Below are 18554 nucleotides of genomic sequence, written 5' to 3' on the forward strand. Positions count from 1 at the left end.
TGAAGTGACAGGAGGTTGGAGAAAACTGCATAATGAGGAGCTTCATAACTTGTACTATTCTCCTAGTATAATTAGAATGATCAAGTCAAGGAGGATGAGGTGGGCAGGTCATGTAGCACGAACGGGAGAGACAAGGAATGCGTATAGGATATTGGTGGGAAAGCCAGAAGGAAAGAGGCCACATTGAGAGTTCTTGTGAACATGGTGATGAACCTTCGGGTTCCATAAAATGCTGGGAAATTCTTGAGTAGCTGCAGAATTGGCGGCTCTTCCAGAAGGGCTCAGCTCCACGAGTAAGTAAATAGGAATGCATTAAGTAAACGATATTCATTTGTACAATAAAATTATCTATTTTATACAGTGCTTTAAAGGTATACTTAATGTTTCACAAATAGAGCTTGATAAGTTCATCACTCACAGCAGATGGTGTAAGAATGCCCAGATCAGTGAACAGTAATGTAATGTAGCTTGGTGGGGTATAGTCCACAAGAGGATGTTCCTTAGTCAGATCCTTGCCTAATTTGCTTGATGTGTACTGTAAAATAATTTTCATCACGATTAAAACCAACTTATTATGCTATATAATGATATTAAATCTGGACATTTCGGAGTGGCATCTTTTGGTAAATACTTCACTCACGACAGGTATATAAATCGTTCACTGCTGGAACAAATTCTAGTATAAAGAAATGTTCTGAAATGCCATTAAAAACAAATAGATTGGGAAAGACTGACTCTAAAATAATAATTTCCTAGTTACAACATTCCACGCTCATTATTAATTCCTATGCAACGTACTTGCTAGGTGCAGTCACTTTCTCACACTGTAATAACCTTTTTGAAGCATGTCTCATATACATGGCAGAGGAGGATAATTTAGTTCTCTGCTCTCAAAGCAGCAGTCCTTACACCAGTAAATTTAAACTTGCCAGGTATTTGAGGACCCGTTTTGAGTAAATTACTGTAAAGTTGTGTTTCGGAGATACCCAGTTTGAATCTTTCCACAGAAATGCAGGAGCTGTACCATGACTGTCTTCATATTGTAATCTAGTTGGCATTCATGATCATTCCATTTAATCTGATGCTGTATAATGTATGCAGCTGAAAGACTCATGAAATAAACCGTGAAACAATTGCGCATTCTTCTGAAGTTACCCAGTTGATATCTCAATGGGGCTATTAGCTATCATGATTTAGATTATTCATGGTTTTCATCAGCCTCTCCAAGTGAATGCTGGGATACTATCCTCAAACAGATTAAGCTCCCACTTCAGCCGTGCCACAGCTCAAGCGGTTAGTCACTGGCTTCCCACCGCGGCGGCCCGGGTTTGGTCAAGTGGGATTTGTGGTGGACAAAGTGGTGCTGGGGCAGGTTTTCTCCAAGTACTTCAGTTTCCCCCTGCCAATCTTCATTCCACCAAATTCTCCATCATAATCAACCGGGACAGGCTACAATAGGCCAATCAGTGGCCGTCGGGCCGAGTGGACCCAGTTGTCCACCCCCACTAAGCGAATTAAAAAAAAAAATTAAGCTCCCACTTCCAAATCCTTAACATACTCATCATTCACGATCATCTTCCCATCTCATTCAGCACTCACTGCACTTGAAATAATGCTGTTAAATAACGTACATTAAGACACCTGTACATGATGGCAAAAGTTCTAATAGTAACAAGTATACTGAGTGTCATGCCACAGCACACACCTGTTATTTTTCAATGAAATAAGCACTCACCTTGAATTCATTAGGCAAATCACGCTGATTGAGAGGATAGAGTCGGACAAATTTGAAGCTTTCCGTAAGTACATAGAAAGGTTTCTTCATTTCACGTGCACAGATAGCCATTGTATAGCTGCCCACCTAAACACATTTTAAAATACATGCAGATAAATGTACCACAATATAGAAACAGACATAAATGTGACTTTCTTTTTGGGCATAGTACTTCATACCTATTACATAAACAGCAAGAAAGTTGTATTACTTCAACCGTGTGGAGAAATCTTAGATGGTATTTCCTGCCTCTGTTATTATGTATATTACTGAATTATGAAATGACAGAAACAACATGTGAGTGAATATATAAAATATACTACAAGCTTCAGTTATATCATTACAAAAAAAAAGTTTATTTCAACAATGAAGGAACGAAATATATCACAGACCATACAAAATAAGCTGATGAAAAATTGTTCTGTGAACTATCTTAATTTACTGATATTTTTCATGTTCCACTATGAAGTATTTGGCAGACCATGTATAATCAAATTGTTTCTATTTGCAAAATAACTGTCTGGATTTGGAAAGTAATTGTTTGCATGTGTGTAATCTGTGTTAGAGTAGGATTTCCTGTGCACAGTGACTCATCCTTTAACATATTGAATAAATGTTATGTACTTTGTTGATAATACCACCACTCTCAACCACGCCTTCTGCACCAGCCATAACCATATCCACCTGCTCCATAACATAACCCACAGCAGAATCAAGGATCACGGTGCAGGGAATGTTTTCTTCCTCAAGCAGGCGACACATTTCTAGTCTTGCATCAAAGGGAAATAAGCTCTCATTACACAGGGATAATCTGAACTGTACATATTTATATAAGTAATATAAGGTACTGCAGTCATGAAAAATATGCATGTACAGACATAAATTTAAAATCTGGTGTCACCTTCCTACCTACATGGTACCCCAGTGCCTGAATTGTTTTACCTACTTAAAGTATACTGAAAATATCTTCATAAATACATTTAATTATGCAGCTTTTAAGAAGAGATTTTCATAAAATGGTGGCTTTCTGAAACAAGGCTCAGAAAAATTCTGTACATTTTCCTTATTAATATCTGATATAATTATAGTGAATTATCTCGGTAGATGTTTGAAGTATCCTATAATTTACAGTATAGTTGCCACTATTTGGTCCCTGTATTCTTTACATACATACCCACTATTGTCTGGTGATGACATTGTAACGTAAACCTCAAATCTCTTGTTGGCTCGAGCGGCTTCCTTCATTGCATGCAGGACAACGCGCGATTTAGAATGAATGAGGACACGCTAAAAATTACAAAATAAAATTCCTAAATCATTTCTTTATGAACTTCATTCTACAGTAACAAACATTACAGCAAGCACATTTTCTATGAACTCTTACAGAGCCGTCCACAATGAAGGAAGATGCCAATTTTGCGACTTTTCCTCTTGCTTCCATTAGTTTCTTCAGAAAAAGCTGACCACGATGCAACATGATGCTTTTACACTCCCCAAAAGTCTGTTGCAAATAAAGATTAATATCATATGAGTAACATTGCCTCCAAAGAATATTTTACAGCAGACATAACTTTTCTATACTGTTTAAGCAAAATATTAATTCACCTTAGTGTCAAGCTTTGCAAGGGTAATGAATCGCAGGAATAATTCACAGCCCGATGCAACTGCTGTAACAGGATAATCTGTGTTTTTCATTGCATCCACAGCTGCTTGGAGATTGGAGTCTAATTCCTGAACTGTTTCAGCTGCAAAAAGTTGAGATATATTTATAGGTGTCTGACACTATGAAGTAATTAACAGGTATCCCTGTTCTCAAAATAAAGTCTTCCTAGAAATCATACATTATTCAATGGAACTAAACACATTTACATGCAATCATGTATCAGTCATGTATTATGAGGTTCAATTCCTCATGAAGCCACAAATGTACCTCTTCACCATTAGACCCAGAACAGCTCTGGGACCAAAACTCTGCCTCATCTGCAAGTTCTCTTCCATTGCTTCAGCATTCAAAACAATAACAGAACTGTCTTTATAACAAATTCTCAAACGAGTTTGCTTTGACGGTTGCATTGGAAGGGGGGGCACAAACTGCGACAACACTTTCAGTGAATTTTGTTACAAGGAGTACACACTTACATGTGTCATGTTCCAAAACTGTCAACAGCGTTCTAATTGCGGCCATACCCGCCGACACATCCTGCTCCTTCTCCAGAATACCACCAAAAACTTCTTCAATTTCTGTAAAGCATAAACAGAACACACTAATGTTTAGGGTCTTATAATCATCAGAAGCACAATAATGCCAGCTGAGGATATGTCGTTAACCTCTATATTTTTGAAGTTCTTATAACGGTAAACAATACAACAAAAATCTACTGATGTTCCATAAGGTTGACCTTGGCACACACAGTGGTACAATTATCAACTTAACATATTAGAACTATGCAGGGCAATTACCTTTCTTTTTCATTTTGCTATCCATATAACACACCCACACTTAAATCGCTCTCTTCTCTTCAACGGCTGAAGTAACCTCAACCGGCGCCCACTACTCAGATGGAACAGCTGTTTCGCCGGTTCCGCCTGATGTTATATTGATGTGTAGTACTTGGGATTAGATAGTGTGTGCCCCTAAATCGAAGTAGTGCCAAAATTAGAATTTATTTGCATTTTACTGTTCCTTTATCAGCCTATGACTGGGTCATATTCTACGAACAACAGTTAAGAAAGGCACATATGTAAATATGAAGGCTTGGTTATTATAGCTCTGCCTGAGAACAAAATATTTGTATAGTTGTCTTTGTCTAGGAGTCCAAGGGTATTAAAAACTATCAAGAAAGTTACCGTCTTAACCGGTCATTGGTGCCGGAGACGTAGCTTTAAGCGGGAAGGTCCTAGTTCTTACATGTATATTTTACATTGGTATGGATTGGCCATATGTGGTTAGGATACATGATTGGGACTAATTATGAACAATTCTTCGTAATAATCACGAAATATGTGCAGAAGGAGTAACAATTTAAGTTCTCTTTATGGAAACCTTGTACGTTAGTAAATTGTACCAAGATCAGTGACCAGTCTGTGACAGAGACATCTTCAAACCGTCATCAGAGGAGATATACGTTGGTTTCTTCGTGTTCTTTGTAATGTAGAACATGTAGAATAACTTGTATTAGCCGTGGTGGTTAGATTCGTGTCTGAGAGCTTGCAACAGCAGCTTTTGTTTGGGATGTCCCAGATAATAGCCTGCTGTGGAATTGTATTTCCTGCTGGAAGTTTGTAGTTGGAATCGGTTGGAATGGCAGCAAGGCATGTTCTCTAGATGTGGTTTTAAGGTTATGGTTAGGACAGGAATGTCACTTTGATAGAATGTTCGGTAATTGAAATGCAGTTGTAAATCGAAGATCACGCATTTGGAACAGTTTTTGGTATGCGGATCTTATGTAGTCTGTAATGTAGCTTAAAGACAAAATTTTCCATAATTTCGGTCCAGTGGTAACATGGAAGTTTGTGGTTTTACTTGAAGCTGAATATGCAGTGATATTTTTGGTATCTGACAGAAAGTTTAAATTTCTGAAATGGAATTAAACCCCATATTTAATCCATAGAATTCAGGGTACTTTATGTACACTTGAAAATAAAAACCAATTTATAAGGTAACTGAAGAATTTACTCATTAATTGGTGTTACTACTCAATTGAAGACTGTATTAATGATAAATTCTTAAATACTGGATAATGATACATGCTAGATGTAAACAATCATTACATATTTTGTTAGTTTACTGATTAAGAATTTATTATGCATGCACACTTCTAGCATTAAATTTAGGTCACAGTGGCAGTTCCCCAAAGGATGAACAGAACATGAACTACCTGTTAATAATTTTACAGTATTTCATGTTGATATGTGTCTAGTTTCTTTTGGATACTTTTGTATTAATACACATATATACATCTTATGCCTGTTTAATGTAATTTATTTTTTCTTGGTAGGAGCTGACTATGGATTCCGAAACTGGCAGTAGTGTGGGTTTAACCACACAGGAAGCTTTAAGTCGTTTATGTCAAGGTATCGAAACTGTTGTGCGTGAATATGAAGAATTCCAACTAAAGAGGTAATAGTAATTTATGTTGTGAGACATTGGTAGTTTACATAGTGCAGATGACTGTTAAATTAATGCAATCGATTTATGATCATTACACCAATAAAAATGTTATGATGTGTTCTTCCAAAGAATTTATGTGCCTTTACATTTTGAATAAGTGCATGAGTTCAGAAAGATATTTGTTTTACAAACTGGAAGTTTTGTGCCATTTTCTTGTAATTGTATGATATTGCATCTGAAAGCTTACATCATCTTAGAAAAGATAATAGAATCAGAAGTATTATGGTGAAACAACCCACACAAAACATAAGAAGGAACAAAATTTTTGCAGATCATAACTTCGAATAAATGAGTGATGAACCCTTACTTTAGCTTCTGTGAATTGTTACATTTACTACTTGCACTGATCTACTTCACATTCACTAGTTGTCTATAGTTATATTAGTGAAATTAAATAGTTTTGCTTATATTTTTTCATATTTTTAAGCTTCCCAAATGATTCCATATTCGAGTCATATTAGGCTAGGCTATTTGTATGTGTTTTACTTCACAGTGTGATGGCTTTTCTTTGGCCTAGCAGTCATATATAAAGTACATATTCAGTGGTGAATGGTATAATGAGGATGAATGCACACATGTTGTAAGTTTGTTCAATGTTTTGATAATATATATTTGTTTAAAAGATTAGTACATATTTTCATTGTAAATAACCACTAACATTTTTGAACTAATTCAGCTGTATGGTATTAACACAAGGAACCTGCACCACATCCACAGGCAGATTGCTAACCTGTCATGTTTTCAGAAAAGTTCATACTTGCATACTATGCTGGCATCAGAATTTTCAGCAATCTATCACCTAGTCTCAAAAGTCATAAGAATGAAAAGTGCAATTTGAAATTTCACTAAAAATATACTTAAAATACACTCATTCTGCCCTGTTGATGAATTCCTGTTATCTAAAAATGACTCATAATGTACTCAAAGGTTTGCATAAAAGACATAAGTGGAAAATATTGATGTGTACCTTATTTTTATTTCTTATGTGGAAGATTTATTTATTCTGTACACCTTTTTTATGACTCCTTCCTCATTGTGCAGTCATTTTTTGACAGTGTAGAGAGAGGGAGAGATTTGAATACGCTTCATGGAGTATTTCATATGCCACTGGCATTCTAAACGAAGTCTGTGGCACTTGTTTCAGCTGCTATGGTTCATGGCTGAAGGATACTTTCCATCACAAAAGTCGATACACCACACTGTGCTGGACATCAGCTCTTGCCCTTATTTTAAACTCTCTAGCGCTGTTTCTGGCTTACCTTGCATCCAGTGATCTAAGGTACTGGCTTCTAGCTATTCATAAGTATGTTTCAGAGGTGTGTAATGCTTTCTTCTTTTAAAATATGGCATAAGGCTTCAAAATTCATTAATTCAGTGTTAGAAAATGTCATACAGTAGTTTATATTGCCTGGGTTAACTGGCATAAATGAAGTCATGATCTAGTACATAGATTAAGTGGGTAGGATGTTAAACAAGGATGTTTAATGGCAGTGTTGAACATTATGCAACAAAATATGTATCAAGATATTACAACAGTGGCTGTACTTCAATTTGTCTGATTACTCAGTTGATTTTTAGTATCAGTTAAGGTATATGACAGCATGCTATTCATTTCCAAACTTCCCACAAAAAATCAACTAAAAGGCTGTACAGTATTTGTTGGTTTTTGCTGTGTAGATATTATGTTGTTTTTTGTTATAATTATGACACACCATAGGATAGTTCTGTGTAATGGCCTTTATGTTGTGCACTTGGGGAGCATTCTGTGTGAACTTTGTTATAAGTTTATATGTATTGTTCATATTATAATAAATTTTTATAATCTTTTCATGATAAATTTAAGTTTTGGTACACAGAATACTAATTAAATAGGAAACCAAAAAATGAGAGATGATGTTTAGAATTTTGCTGTTTCATAAGATAATTGGGGAAATGTAACCATGACTGTCAAATATGTTTTCCATTTACAATAACAGTGTTTTATTGAAGCATTTTTTTTTGCCAGGAATAGCAGCTTGCCATTGGAAGGGATTGTTATACTGGTGTTTGTCACAATCAACGTAATTTGTGTCGCTAGAGAAAATAACCTGAGATATGGAGAAATACCACAGAGAATTTGTAACCTGCTGGAAAAATTGAAAGGTATGCGTGTTTTGTGAAGTCTTGCGATTTAACTCTCTTAAATGTTTCACATCTAGCTTCCCACTGTGGTGGCCCAGGTTCGACCCCGGGTCTGGTCATGTGGGATTTGTGGTGGACAAAGTGGTGCTGGGGCAGGTTTTCTCCCAGTACTTTGGTTTCCCCTGCCAATCTTCATTCCATCAGTTACTCCACAATCATCATCATCTATCATCTGGGGCTGGTACAAGAGACCAGTAGTGGCCGCAGTACCAAGTAGACTCAGTCTCGCCCCCACTAAGAAGGAGAACATTTTGCATCTGAGAAGCTGTCACCACTATTCGCACTAAGCAGTGTAACTCGTCTATTGCATGAAGACCACAGGACCACTGAAAGACAGATCTGAATGCAGTATCATCCTTCTGCACCCTGCTTCTTCTTCTTAAGACACTGAAACCACAGTTACCCTGTTACTGCCTCCTGCAGTTCCCCTACTGAAGGCTTTTACTGTTTATCATCTTCCCCTCTTCAATCTAAAATTTGTGTGGTTGCTGTATGAGATTTGAGATTTTCACAGTTGTGAGTTTATTATTATGATCTGAGAAATCATGCTGTGTAGTTTTGGAGCAACCTGCTACCTCCATCTTTAAAAATATATGGAGCACATTTCCTCTGAATCATTTTTACCTATCTTCAAAACTACATGGTGACACATTCAGAAGACCATAATATTTATGGTCATATTTCCATGCATGGCCTCTAGCATATAGAAATTATGCATACAACACCCATCTGCTAGTCTGCTCAAACCTTAAAGAAGGGTGTGGAGTGGTTCTTCTCATTCATTTTGACTCTGTTCTGCTCCATTGTTTGTTCTTGCTCTGCTTCAGGCCAATTTGGACTCTTTCTTTTTTCTTTTTTTGTAATTGACAGTTCAAATTATCTTTGCATGACTGTACATTTGAAAAGTGTAATCCCTGATATTGGATGCACAAAAGATGTCAGAATGGAACAAGTACTGAGAATTTCACCATGATGAAAATATCTTCAATCAGTAAAGCTGTCCTTTAACAGGCCATGGAGGCCCATAGGGTTGTCAGACGTTGAGGCTCCCACATTTTTTCTAGACATTCAGCTCACAGATGAGGTTGTCAGCCTTATGCTCCGGCCACCCTTTATCCCTCAGGAAGTTTCCTGGTACTCATTTCTCTTAGAGACTTAGTCGACCCCAGGGCCATAGTGCAGCAGGAAGGATTAGGTCAATTGAAAATTACAGTGACCTCATCAGGAATTGAACCTGCATCTTTTCTGCTTGTAGCATAGTGCCTCAACCAACTATGCTACCATGTGCCCTCCACCTTCAAACAGTATTGGTTATTTTGTCTTTTTTATTGGTTACCTATTTGTATGCATAGAACTCTGAAGACATCTGTAATGTGTTTTCTGATGAAATGCAAGTCATTAAATTTAGAAGCTGGTATTTTAATTTGAAAGTTTCCAGTTATCCATGGCTGTCAAGCTAAAGATAGAGAATTCATGTACTATTGGAATTTCATCATTAGTTCCATAGATAAGCAGAGATATGCAGTATTTTGTGAAATAACATATTTCTCCTTGGATTGTGAACAGATGCTACAAGAAGCTGTTATTGGCTACCGGAGAACTATCCACATCTCTGTTCACCATTCTCACCGTGCATTACGCTGCAGTGGACATATCGTGATGGTCATCTTATAAACCTGCCGTGGGCATTACTGGTTACTGGTGATGTAATTATGATTCGTCCTGGTCAGCAGGTCCCTGGGAATTGTATACCCTTTGAGGTGAGAGGTTTAAATGTGATCTTTATAGGCTATTTGTTCTTGAACTATTTAGTGATACTTTCGCATGTTCAGATTATAGTGTTAAATTTTTGGATCATTAGTGAATAAATAATTCCACATGGAGGCAGGTTAGAATACCTCCATCATAGTCCTGTGAGTCATAGAAGGGAATGAAAATAGAACCCTGTGCCTAGGGGTTTAACAGGGCCACCCTGTCACTGGGGGACATGAATACAGAGACCTGGTCATCTAGGTTGGGTGTCAGACACAATGCTGATGAACTTGCTCTGTAAAAATTTACTCTTGCAAAATCCAACGTAGCGGAAGCCAGGTGGTCCAATTCCCAAGACTGAACAAATCTGGCAGAATCTTCTAAAGAAGACTATGGCTCAAAAAGGGCTGTTATGCCAATGATGATAATGATAGTGAATAAAGAACTGGAAGGGATACCGACAGGAGTGGTTGTGACATAATTTGAGATACTATTATATCATTTTCCTGAATGGACTGATGGAAAACCATGAAGAATCTCAGTTAGGAGAGCTGTATCCTTGAACCTCTCAGATATGAAGTAGGCGTGACAAGCACTTTGCCATTACATCTGGTATACAGGTCCTTAGTATGTAGTGGTCTGCACGTCTAACTTACATTTCAAAAGTATGTGATTTGAATATAACTGGAGATGTCCATACTAACTAAACATGCTGTTGAAGCTGCTCTAAAACCCATTAATACTAACTAAAGTTATAAGCGGCCTCCGTAGTCTAGAGGTAACGTTCCCACCTCATGACTCATAGTACGCGGGTTCAAATACCCGGCGGAGATCGTTGAATTTTTAAGGGCGGAAAAATTCAGGGAACAAGTCCTCCGGGAAGGACTTTAAGCCGTGGGTCCCGTGTCGTAGCTTTACGGCACGTAAAAGAACCTCATATCTCCAAAGGAGGTCACTGAGCCAAAATTACGGACATTTCCCGCCCAACAGCAGTCTCTAATACCTCTGGTAGATGGGGGAAGCACTATAGATACCTCTCAGCTAGTAGAGACGGTCTCGCTGGCTGGGCAGGACTGATGGTAAGCACCAGTACCAGTAGGATATAGAGACTGGTAGAATATCATAGAGGGAAGCACAATAGATCAAACTGGTCGCGGTGCATGGGGAAACCCACCCTCTCTAACTAACTAAACTAACTAAAACTAACTAAAGTTTTAAGCGGCCTCCGTAGTTTAGCGGTAACGTTCCCACCTCATGACTCGTAGTACACGGGTTCAAATACCCGGCGGAGGTTGTCAAATTTTTAAGGGCGGAAAAATTCAGGGAACAAGTCCTCCAGGAGGGACTTTAAGCCGTGGGTCCAATGTTGTAGCTTTACGGCACATAAAAGAACCTCATATCTCCAAAGGAGGACACTGAGCCAAATTACGGACGTTTCCCGCCCAACAGCAGTCTCTAATACCTCCAGTAGATGGGGGAAGCATTATAGATACCTCTCAACTAGTAGAGCCGGTCTCGCTGGCTGGGCAGGACTGATGGTAAGCACCAGTACCAGTAGGATATAGAGACTGGTAGAATATCATAGAGGGAAGCACAATAGATCAAACTGGTCGCGGTGCATGGGGAAACCCACCCTCTCTAACTAACTAAACTAACTAAAACTAACTAAAGTTTTAAGCGGCCTCCGTAGTTTAGCGGTAACGTTCCCACCTCATGACTCGTAGTACACGGGTTCAAATACCCGGCGGAGGTTGTCAAATTTTTAAGGGCGGAAAAATTCAGGGAACAAGTCCTCCAGGAGGGACTTTAAGCTGTGGGTCCAATGTTGTAGCATTACAGCACATAAAAGAACCTCATATCTCCAAAGGAGGACACTGAGCCAAATTACGGACGTTTCCCGCCCAACAGCAGTCTCTAATACCTCCAGTAGATGGGGGAGGCATTATAGATACCTCTCAACTAGTAGAGCCGGTCTCGCTGGCTGGGCAGGACTGATGGTAAGCACCAGTACCAGTAGGATATAGAGACTGGTAGAAGTCATAGAGGGAAGCGCAATGGACCAAGACAGGTCTAAGTGCATGGGGAAACGCACCCTCTCCAATAACTAACTAACTAACTAACTAACTAACTAAAGTTATTTCTGGTTTCCTCCTTTCCTAGTACTTTAAATTTGGATATATTTATTATTTTATGGTAATAAAAGAAGGGTGTTATGTTGCAGGATGAGGAAGCACCAGTTCTTCATGCACATGAAGTATATAGTCCCACGCTCCACTCAGTTCGTGAGCCGTTTAGTGTCCCTATGGCTCGTTCCCCATTGTGCAATAAGAAATATATTCTTCAGGAGACCCCATACTTGAACAATCTACGTTTGGCTCTGCAGCAGGCTCTGGACAGACCAGTGACATACCATAACAGACTGCGGCACCTTCTCATGCTTACTTGTGTGGAACAGCTTACACTTCCCGTCACCCTGGTAAGTTACATTTAATGCTTGTGATGATAGTATGTCGATCGCCTCTGTGGTCTAGTGGTTATAGTTCCTTGGCTACAGATCCAGAGGTCCTGGGTTCGATTCCTGACACTACCAGATTTTCTGTGAAGTAGTGGGTCTGGAATGGGGTCCACTCAGCCTCGTGAGGATAATTGAGGACCTGTTTCAAGGAAATAGCGGCTCCACTCTAGAAAACTGAGATCGACGGCCGTGGGGATCCATTGCGCTGACCATGCAACACCCTCTATCCGCTAAAGTTGGCACTAACTTCACTGACAAGCAGTGGTCACTCAGTCAGTATAGTTTGCTTGCAGACTAATACCACGGAGTTTATTTGTTTTCGTTTGATGATAGTGTGTCTTTGTTGTAAGAATCTTGTGTTTTTGGTTGGTTTTGAAGGAATGATATTTTATAAGTGGCCTCTGTAGTCTAGAGGTAACGTTCCCACCTCATGACTCGTGGTACACAGGTTCAAACCCGGCAGAGGTCGTAGAATTTTTAAGGGCAGAAAAATTCAGGAAACAAGTCCTCCGGGAGGGACTTTCAGGCCGTGGGTCCCGTGTCGTAGCTTTACGGCACGTAAAAGAACCTCATATCTCCAAAGGAGGTCACTGAGCCAAATTCAAGGACATTTCCCACCCAACTGTAGTCCCTAATGCCTCTGATAGACGGGGGAAGCATTATAGACACCACCAAGCCAGTAGAGGCCGAACTCGCTGGCTCAGCGGGACTGATGGTACTCACCAATATAGGTAGGGTATAGAGACTGGTAGAATATCATAGAGGGAAGCACAATGGACCAATACTGGTCTAAGTGCATGGGGAAACCCACCCTCTCCAATAACTAACTAACTAACTAATGATATTTTATGAATTCAGGGCATCTGGAATGCTTATCTCACATCTGTTGCAAGAGAGATGCATCAAATTTGGTGTGAAGTGAAACATCTGTGGTACCAATTGAATAATTCTTGTGTAAAATGGGAGGTACAGAAAGTAGGGATTACTTTTCCGCATTCAAATCTCATGTACTAGATAGAAAACACTGCCACATAATTTGTTGTATTAGCTTCTTTACTTTGAGTCCTGCCAAATGTTAGGCTAGGTATAAAGCCAACAATAAGAACAGAGATATTTCTTTTATGTCAATTTTTTCAATTATTAGCATTCGGAGCTGAGATTTTTCCCCTCACCCAACAAAGTGTTATAAAATTCTTGTAAATAATAAGACTCATTTATTAAGTATGATATGTATTTTTTTCCCCTAATTACAAATTAACTGCAAGGGATTTTAAGAACTGCATGTTTTTAAATATATTTAATACCCCAAGGGTTCTACATTTGATCCAACAGTTGCTACTGAATGAAATGTAAGTGGAGATGATAATGCATACAAAATTTTAATCAGAAATACCAAAGGGAAGAGACTGTTTGGGAGATCTAGGCATATATGGGAGGAATGTATTAAGGTAGATCTTAAAGAAACAGAGTGTGAAGATGTGGACTGGATACAACTGGACAGAGGAACTATTTCCTTCTCAAGAATGATGTACTTCATGGAGTTGGTCAATTAATATGATGATGACACATCACTGGTAGATAAGAGTATTCTGTATATTGAATTACATCATGTGGTAAGCACTGTCAACATAATCAAGTTACAACAAATCATCCTTTGACATAAACCTGTATTTTTTGTTACTACAGGTATGTGTGCTGTTTGTCAACCTTATTCGCTTCTTATACCTCAGCAGATGGGTTGGAGTAGGTCACTGGACAGAGATGTTCCTCCTGCAGACAGTAGCTGTTGCACTTCCACTTCTGCCAGTTGTTTTTCCAATGGCCTGGCTCATTCTGGATTCACTGGGTATGGCTCGCATACAGGCCCTGGTCCACATGTCCTCTCAGTCACAGGTTAGCACACTTTATGTATCACACCATTCATTAAGCATACACACAAATCCCACAGAACACACTGTATAGCAGCAGTGAAAGGAGAAAACATTGTTTCCACTTTAAGCTACACATTGCTACTGTTGCTAGTTCACACACTCTGAAATTCACTACTGCATGCACTAAGTTTTCTCAGTCTACTGTGTCTTCACCGGTTGTCTAGTAACTGCTTCCAATGATGTAGCTTCCTCATCTACCATGTTCACATCCTTACTGGCCAGCAACTATCTCACAACTAACTTGGTGTTGCTATACAACAACGTACAACAATGGGAGCTCCTCTACTTCCCACACCTGCACCAGGGGCGACCATCTCACACCAGCCTCAGACTCAGACTGGTGTATCTGCCTTCAGACTGCATAGACTTACAGCTGACTTAGTTGTGTTTCAGTTCTCCAGATATTGCCTCTGCATGGACCAAACAGAAAACACTATTTGTTACAACTGTGGTATTGTAGTCATGCAGTTGCCAAGGCAGACTGCACAGAAAATGCTACTTCTGACAGTTTTTCTATTGTTATGTGAATAACTGTTACTATGCAGACATAGCGTTTCATGTTCTGCTGTTGCTTCGCTCTTTATTAACCTAGTTAACGGACATCTCTTCTGGTTAAACTTCCAGCTTTCAGTGAGCATGACACACTGCTCCCTCCTTAATGCTGCTTGTCCTCAGCAGCCAACAGGCGAACAGCTATTTCTTCATTCCCAGTCGGTGTGAGCAAAACTTCCAAGAGTGGTCAGTGCTCCTACATCCCTGGCTCTTAAGCTGCTGGTAGTCTCTTCTTTCCTTTGGATGGTGGCCAGCTCCTCCACAGCTCCCTGACCCTTGTTCTTCAGGGTCTGATGGAAGACCTGACTGTTCATTTTGCGATCTTCAGCCCTAGGGTCTGTCTCAGGGCTTCACTAACATTTCCTTTACTCCCCCAGTTGTAGCAGGCCTTAGTCCCTTATGCCATTGCTGCATTTCAGCTGCATCCGTCATCTCTCACTGAACTCCTCTCTTTTGGGGCTGCTTGTAAAATGTCGTCTTTTGTCCACCTTTTCCATGGGTTGCTGTATCCCATAGCCGGTTGCTAGTCCCCAGATCAGTCCTCCAGTGTTCCTATAGTCTCCACTGCAGCCTCTTCTTTACGGACTTGCTGACAAAATACTGCCCGTGGCCTTCATTTCTTCCAGGCCAGTCTTAATTTTGGCTTCCGTTGGAGCCTGGCCACTGTCTTTCCTAGACTGGCTTTCATTATGGCCATCATCCTTTCTTAATTTGCTTTCATTTCTGCTCTCATCCATTCTATGATAGCTTCCAGATGTTCAAATCCTCCATGATTATCCATCACTTGGGTTCCAATCCAACCAGTCCTGTCCAGTTATCCCACTTCTGACATCAATTGTCATGTGATTGAATTAATATAGATGGGTTTTGGATTGGGAACTGCATTCATTGGACTGTAACAGTTTCGTGGATCTACACACATAACAGACCACTACGGCATGCACTAGGTCTTGCCAGTATTCTGATGTCTTCACCGGTTGTCACCTGGCAACACTCCCAACATTGTAGATTTCTAAGCCTCCATGTTCCACAACTCATGTCCTCACAGGCTGGTGTCTGTCTTACAAGAAGACTCAGTATTGCTATGCAGCGGCTTGCAACATTGGACGTTTTGTGCCCCCCATGCCTCTGCCAGGGACAACTGTGTGACAGCCTCTGACAGAATCGTCTGTATGTCCACGATGCAGATACAGCTGGGGGCTGCATAGAAAACACTGGGTCATATGTTATCATGCTGTTCCTTAGCAACGGCTGTCTCTGCTGACTTCACAATCCTTGCTTTAAGCAGGCATGCCACAGTATTAATTTTAAAGATAAACGATAACAGACAGATGTATAGCTAACACATAAGTATATTTCCCTGTAGTGGAGAACCTTCTGATGATGGCCAGTATGGACTGAAGCATGTAAAGGCGTATTTATTTGTATATTTTTGTATTAAAGCCTACAATTTGAATATCTGACTGAATCTTTTAACATATACTTTCAGGCAGATAATTAATCAGATCTTCTACATATATGTATATAAACATAAACAACACTGTCGTAATATTTAAACACCTCTTCATGCCAGGAAACAAACGTAACTTGATGTTGTACACCAGAAAAGGAGGTCACAGTCATAGTCACAGGGCAGCAAACCTCCTAACATGACCAAAACAGAAATATTCAATTATCAGATCGATTACAGGACAGTATTTTTCACCCTATGTTTTAATCATTTTCATGTATAATATTATTCTACTTTCTATCCAGGAACGAAATTTTGGATGACACAAACGCCAACGAATCACTGAATTGGTTGCATATCCATCCACGAGAAAGGGGGGAAAGAATTCACTGATAACTATTTTTCGTCATAACGTTATGCCATTGGAGGGCAGCATAATGCCATAATATGTAATATTCGGTAACTATTTGTATCACCATGGGGGAGCGCAAACTCGTGAGGTGGAAGCGGCGTTTTCGTCACAGTCTAAGTTATCACGTAGGAATAAAACCTCGGAATATAAGGGCATAGATTGAGATTATAGTTAGAAAAACAGTCCAAACACTGAATTTTATACATAACGTCATTTTTCGATTTATATTCCATGTTACGACAGTCCTTGATTACATTCGTTTAAATAGCAGTTTCATAAATGACGTCACTGTTAGGTGTGCGCAATAGACTACTACGCATCAACCTGTGACTTGGTGGGCTAGCCCCTGGGGTACGATTCGCTGATGTTAGGTTAGGTTTGCGCAGTAGACTACTGCGCATCCCTCTGTACCTTTGATGTGGCGAAGCTCGGTAAGTTACGCTAATGTTAGATTTTGAGGGTACATTATGATGGGTGTGCACAACTGACTACCGCGCATCGTTATGCTCAGTTGAGCAAGGTTTGGCCGTCGGTAATAGATTACGATAGCGTATGAAATCATTATATATTTTTATACGGGACATTTTATTTCCAAATTTTCTCACATGATAAACCCTTGCATATATTTTTCTGTTAAANACTGAATTAGGAAATATCATTCGACACCTTCCTAAGCATTAATACACAAAATGAACACATCACTAAATATGTTCTGGACTAAACTATAAAATACAATTACAAGAATGTCATCTGTAACAACTCGTGCTTTCCTGTACACAATTTGATTCTGTAAACACTTTAATAGATGGAGAGAAAATAATTCCCTGATGCTGTATACTACCTGCTCACAAGTGGAAGCCCGGGAGATTAGACGGCAAGAATGCCATCCGTTGCCTATCACTCATAAAGTACACTTCTAACTTAGTAATTACTTGCCATCATTCTTCATCCTATAACACATACTCTACACACCACAGTGCACATTTTACACTATGTCATTGAACAGGATTTCTAGCATAACACCAATGACAACATGTGTTTCACTTGGCATACCACCTTCTTATAAGCATGTATTCTTCATGGGGACAAGATACGTACAAAAAAGGGGAAACTTTTCAATCCACTGTGGGTGAATGGAAGTCTTAACTTTCTTGAAAACACTACAACACCGCACTACACATCACTGTTTATATGACACACAGAAATATAAAGCCTCATTAGAGACCTTGCACTTCACTTTACACTTGACATTATTTTGACCAAAACAACATACATTATACCCACCACTCTCTATGTGACACAGAACTAAGATGTAAATTGAACATTATCTCCTTCAGTGGGAACTAGGACTTCACTTTGCACCCTCTTCTTACTAGTACTTACACTAACGCAAAGAAAAATATATGTTATTCTGAATGATAACCTACTCACTCGTGTAATGTTCAGAGGCTTCATACCAAAACTACACCCTGTTTTCTGTCATATCAAATAAGCACTCATAAATTCTAATTCACTTTCTGTCCATATAACCACTACAACCCATTTTGTGCTAATCACTGTACATATTTCACACGAAATTATGAATAATCGTGCAAGAGTAACCTCAAACACTTATTGTCTTTCACTACACACCCACTGTTCTTGTATGCACTTACTTTCGTTAAATCAATAAATGTACGTAATGGTGTCATCTTCCTTCACACATTCTTCAGTTTCATGGTTCATAGGGAAATCACTTCGATTTCTTTGTGGAACAAAGGAAAAACATGTTTGTAAAATTTGGTGCACTCGGCATTATTCAGTCCAGGATTATACA

General features: G+C 39.3%; 2 protein-coding genes across 3 annotated transcripts; one reads left to right on the top strand and one right to left on the bottom strand.

The window, feature by feature from the left end:
- Positions 1-326: 326 nt before the first annotated feature.
- Positions 327-4654, bottom strand: LOC111870035 (translation initiation factor eIF-2B subunit alpha). 2 transcript variants are annotated; one of them, XM_033753655.1, is made up of 9 exons: positions 4622-4654; positions 4235-4408; positions 3914-4015; positions 3380-3519; positions 3159-3275; positions 2949-3061; positions 2399-2543; positions 1736-1861; positions 327-535 (listed from the first exon to the last, which is right to left on the bottom strand). In XM_033753655.1, exons 2-9 carry the CDS (start codon positions 4257-4259, stop codon positions 386-388), a joined length of 918 nt encoding a protein of 305 aa, XP_033609546.1. In that variant the 5' UTR covers positions 4260-4408; positions 4622-4654; the 3' UTR covers positions 327-385. The 2 variants fall into 2 exon arrangements, with proteins under 2 accessions (XP_033609546.1, XP_023717753.1); XM_023861985.2 differs by lacking the exon at positions 4622-4654 and having other exon boundaries at positions 4235-4510.
- A 23-nt stretch (positions 4655-4677) lies between these two features.
- Positions 4678-17354, top strand: LOC111870033 (transmembrane protein 94-like). The gene is made up of 7 exons (XM_023861984.2): positions 4678-4699; positions 5773-5894; positions 7090-7224; positions 7951-8087; positions 9693-9886; positions 12100-12354; positions 14080-17354. Exons 2-7 carry the CDS (start codon positions 5782-5784, stop codon positions 14353-14355), a joined length of 1110 nt encoding a protein of 369 aa, XP_023717752.1. The 5' UTR covers positions 4678-4699; positions 5773-5781; the 3' UTR covers positions 14356-17354.
- The last annotated feature ends 1200 nt before the right edge of the window (positions 17355-18554 follow it).

The sequence above is a fragment of the Cryptotermes secundus genome, unplaced genomic scaffold (genome assembly GCF_002891405.2).
Source record: "Cryptotermes secundus unplaced genomic scaffold, Csec_1.0 scaffold109, whole genome shotgun sequence".
Classification (NCBI taxonomy): domain Eukaryota; kingdom Metazoa; phylum Arthropoda; class Insecta; order Blattodea; family Kalotermitidae; genus Cryptotermes; species Cryptotermes secundus.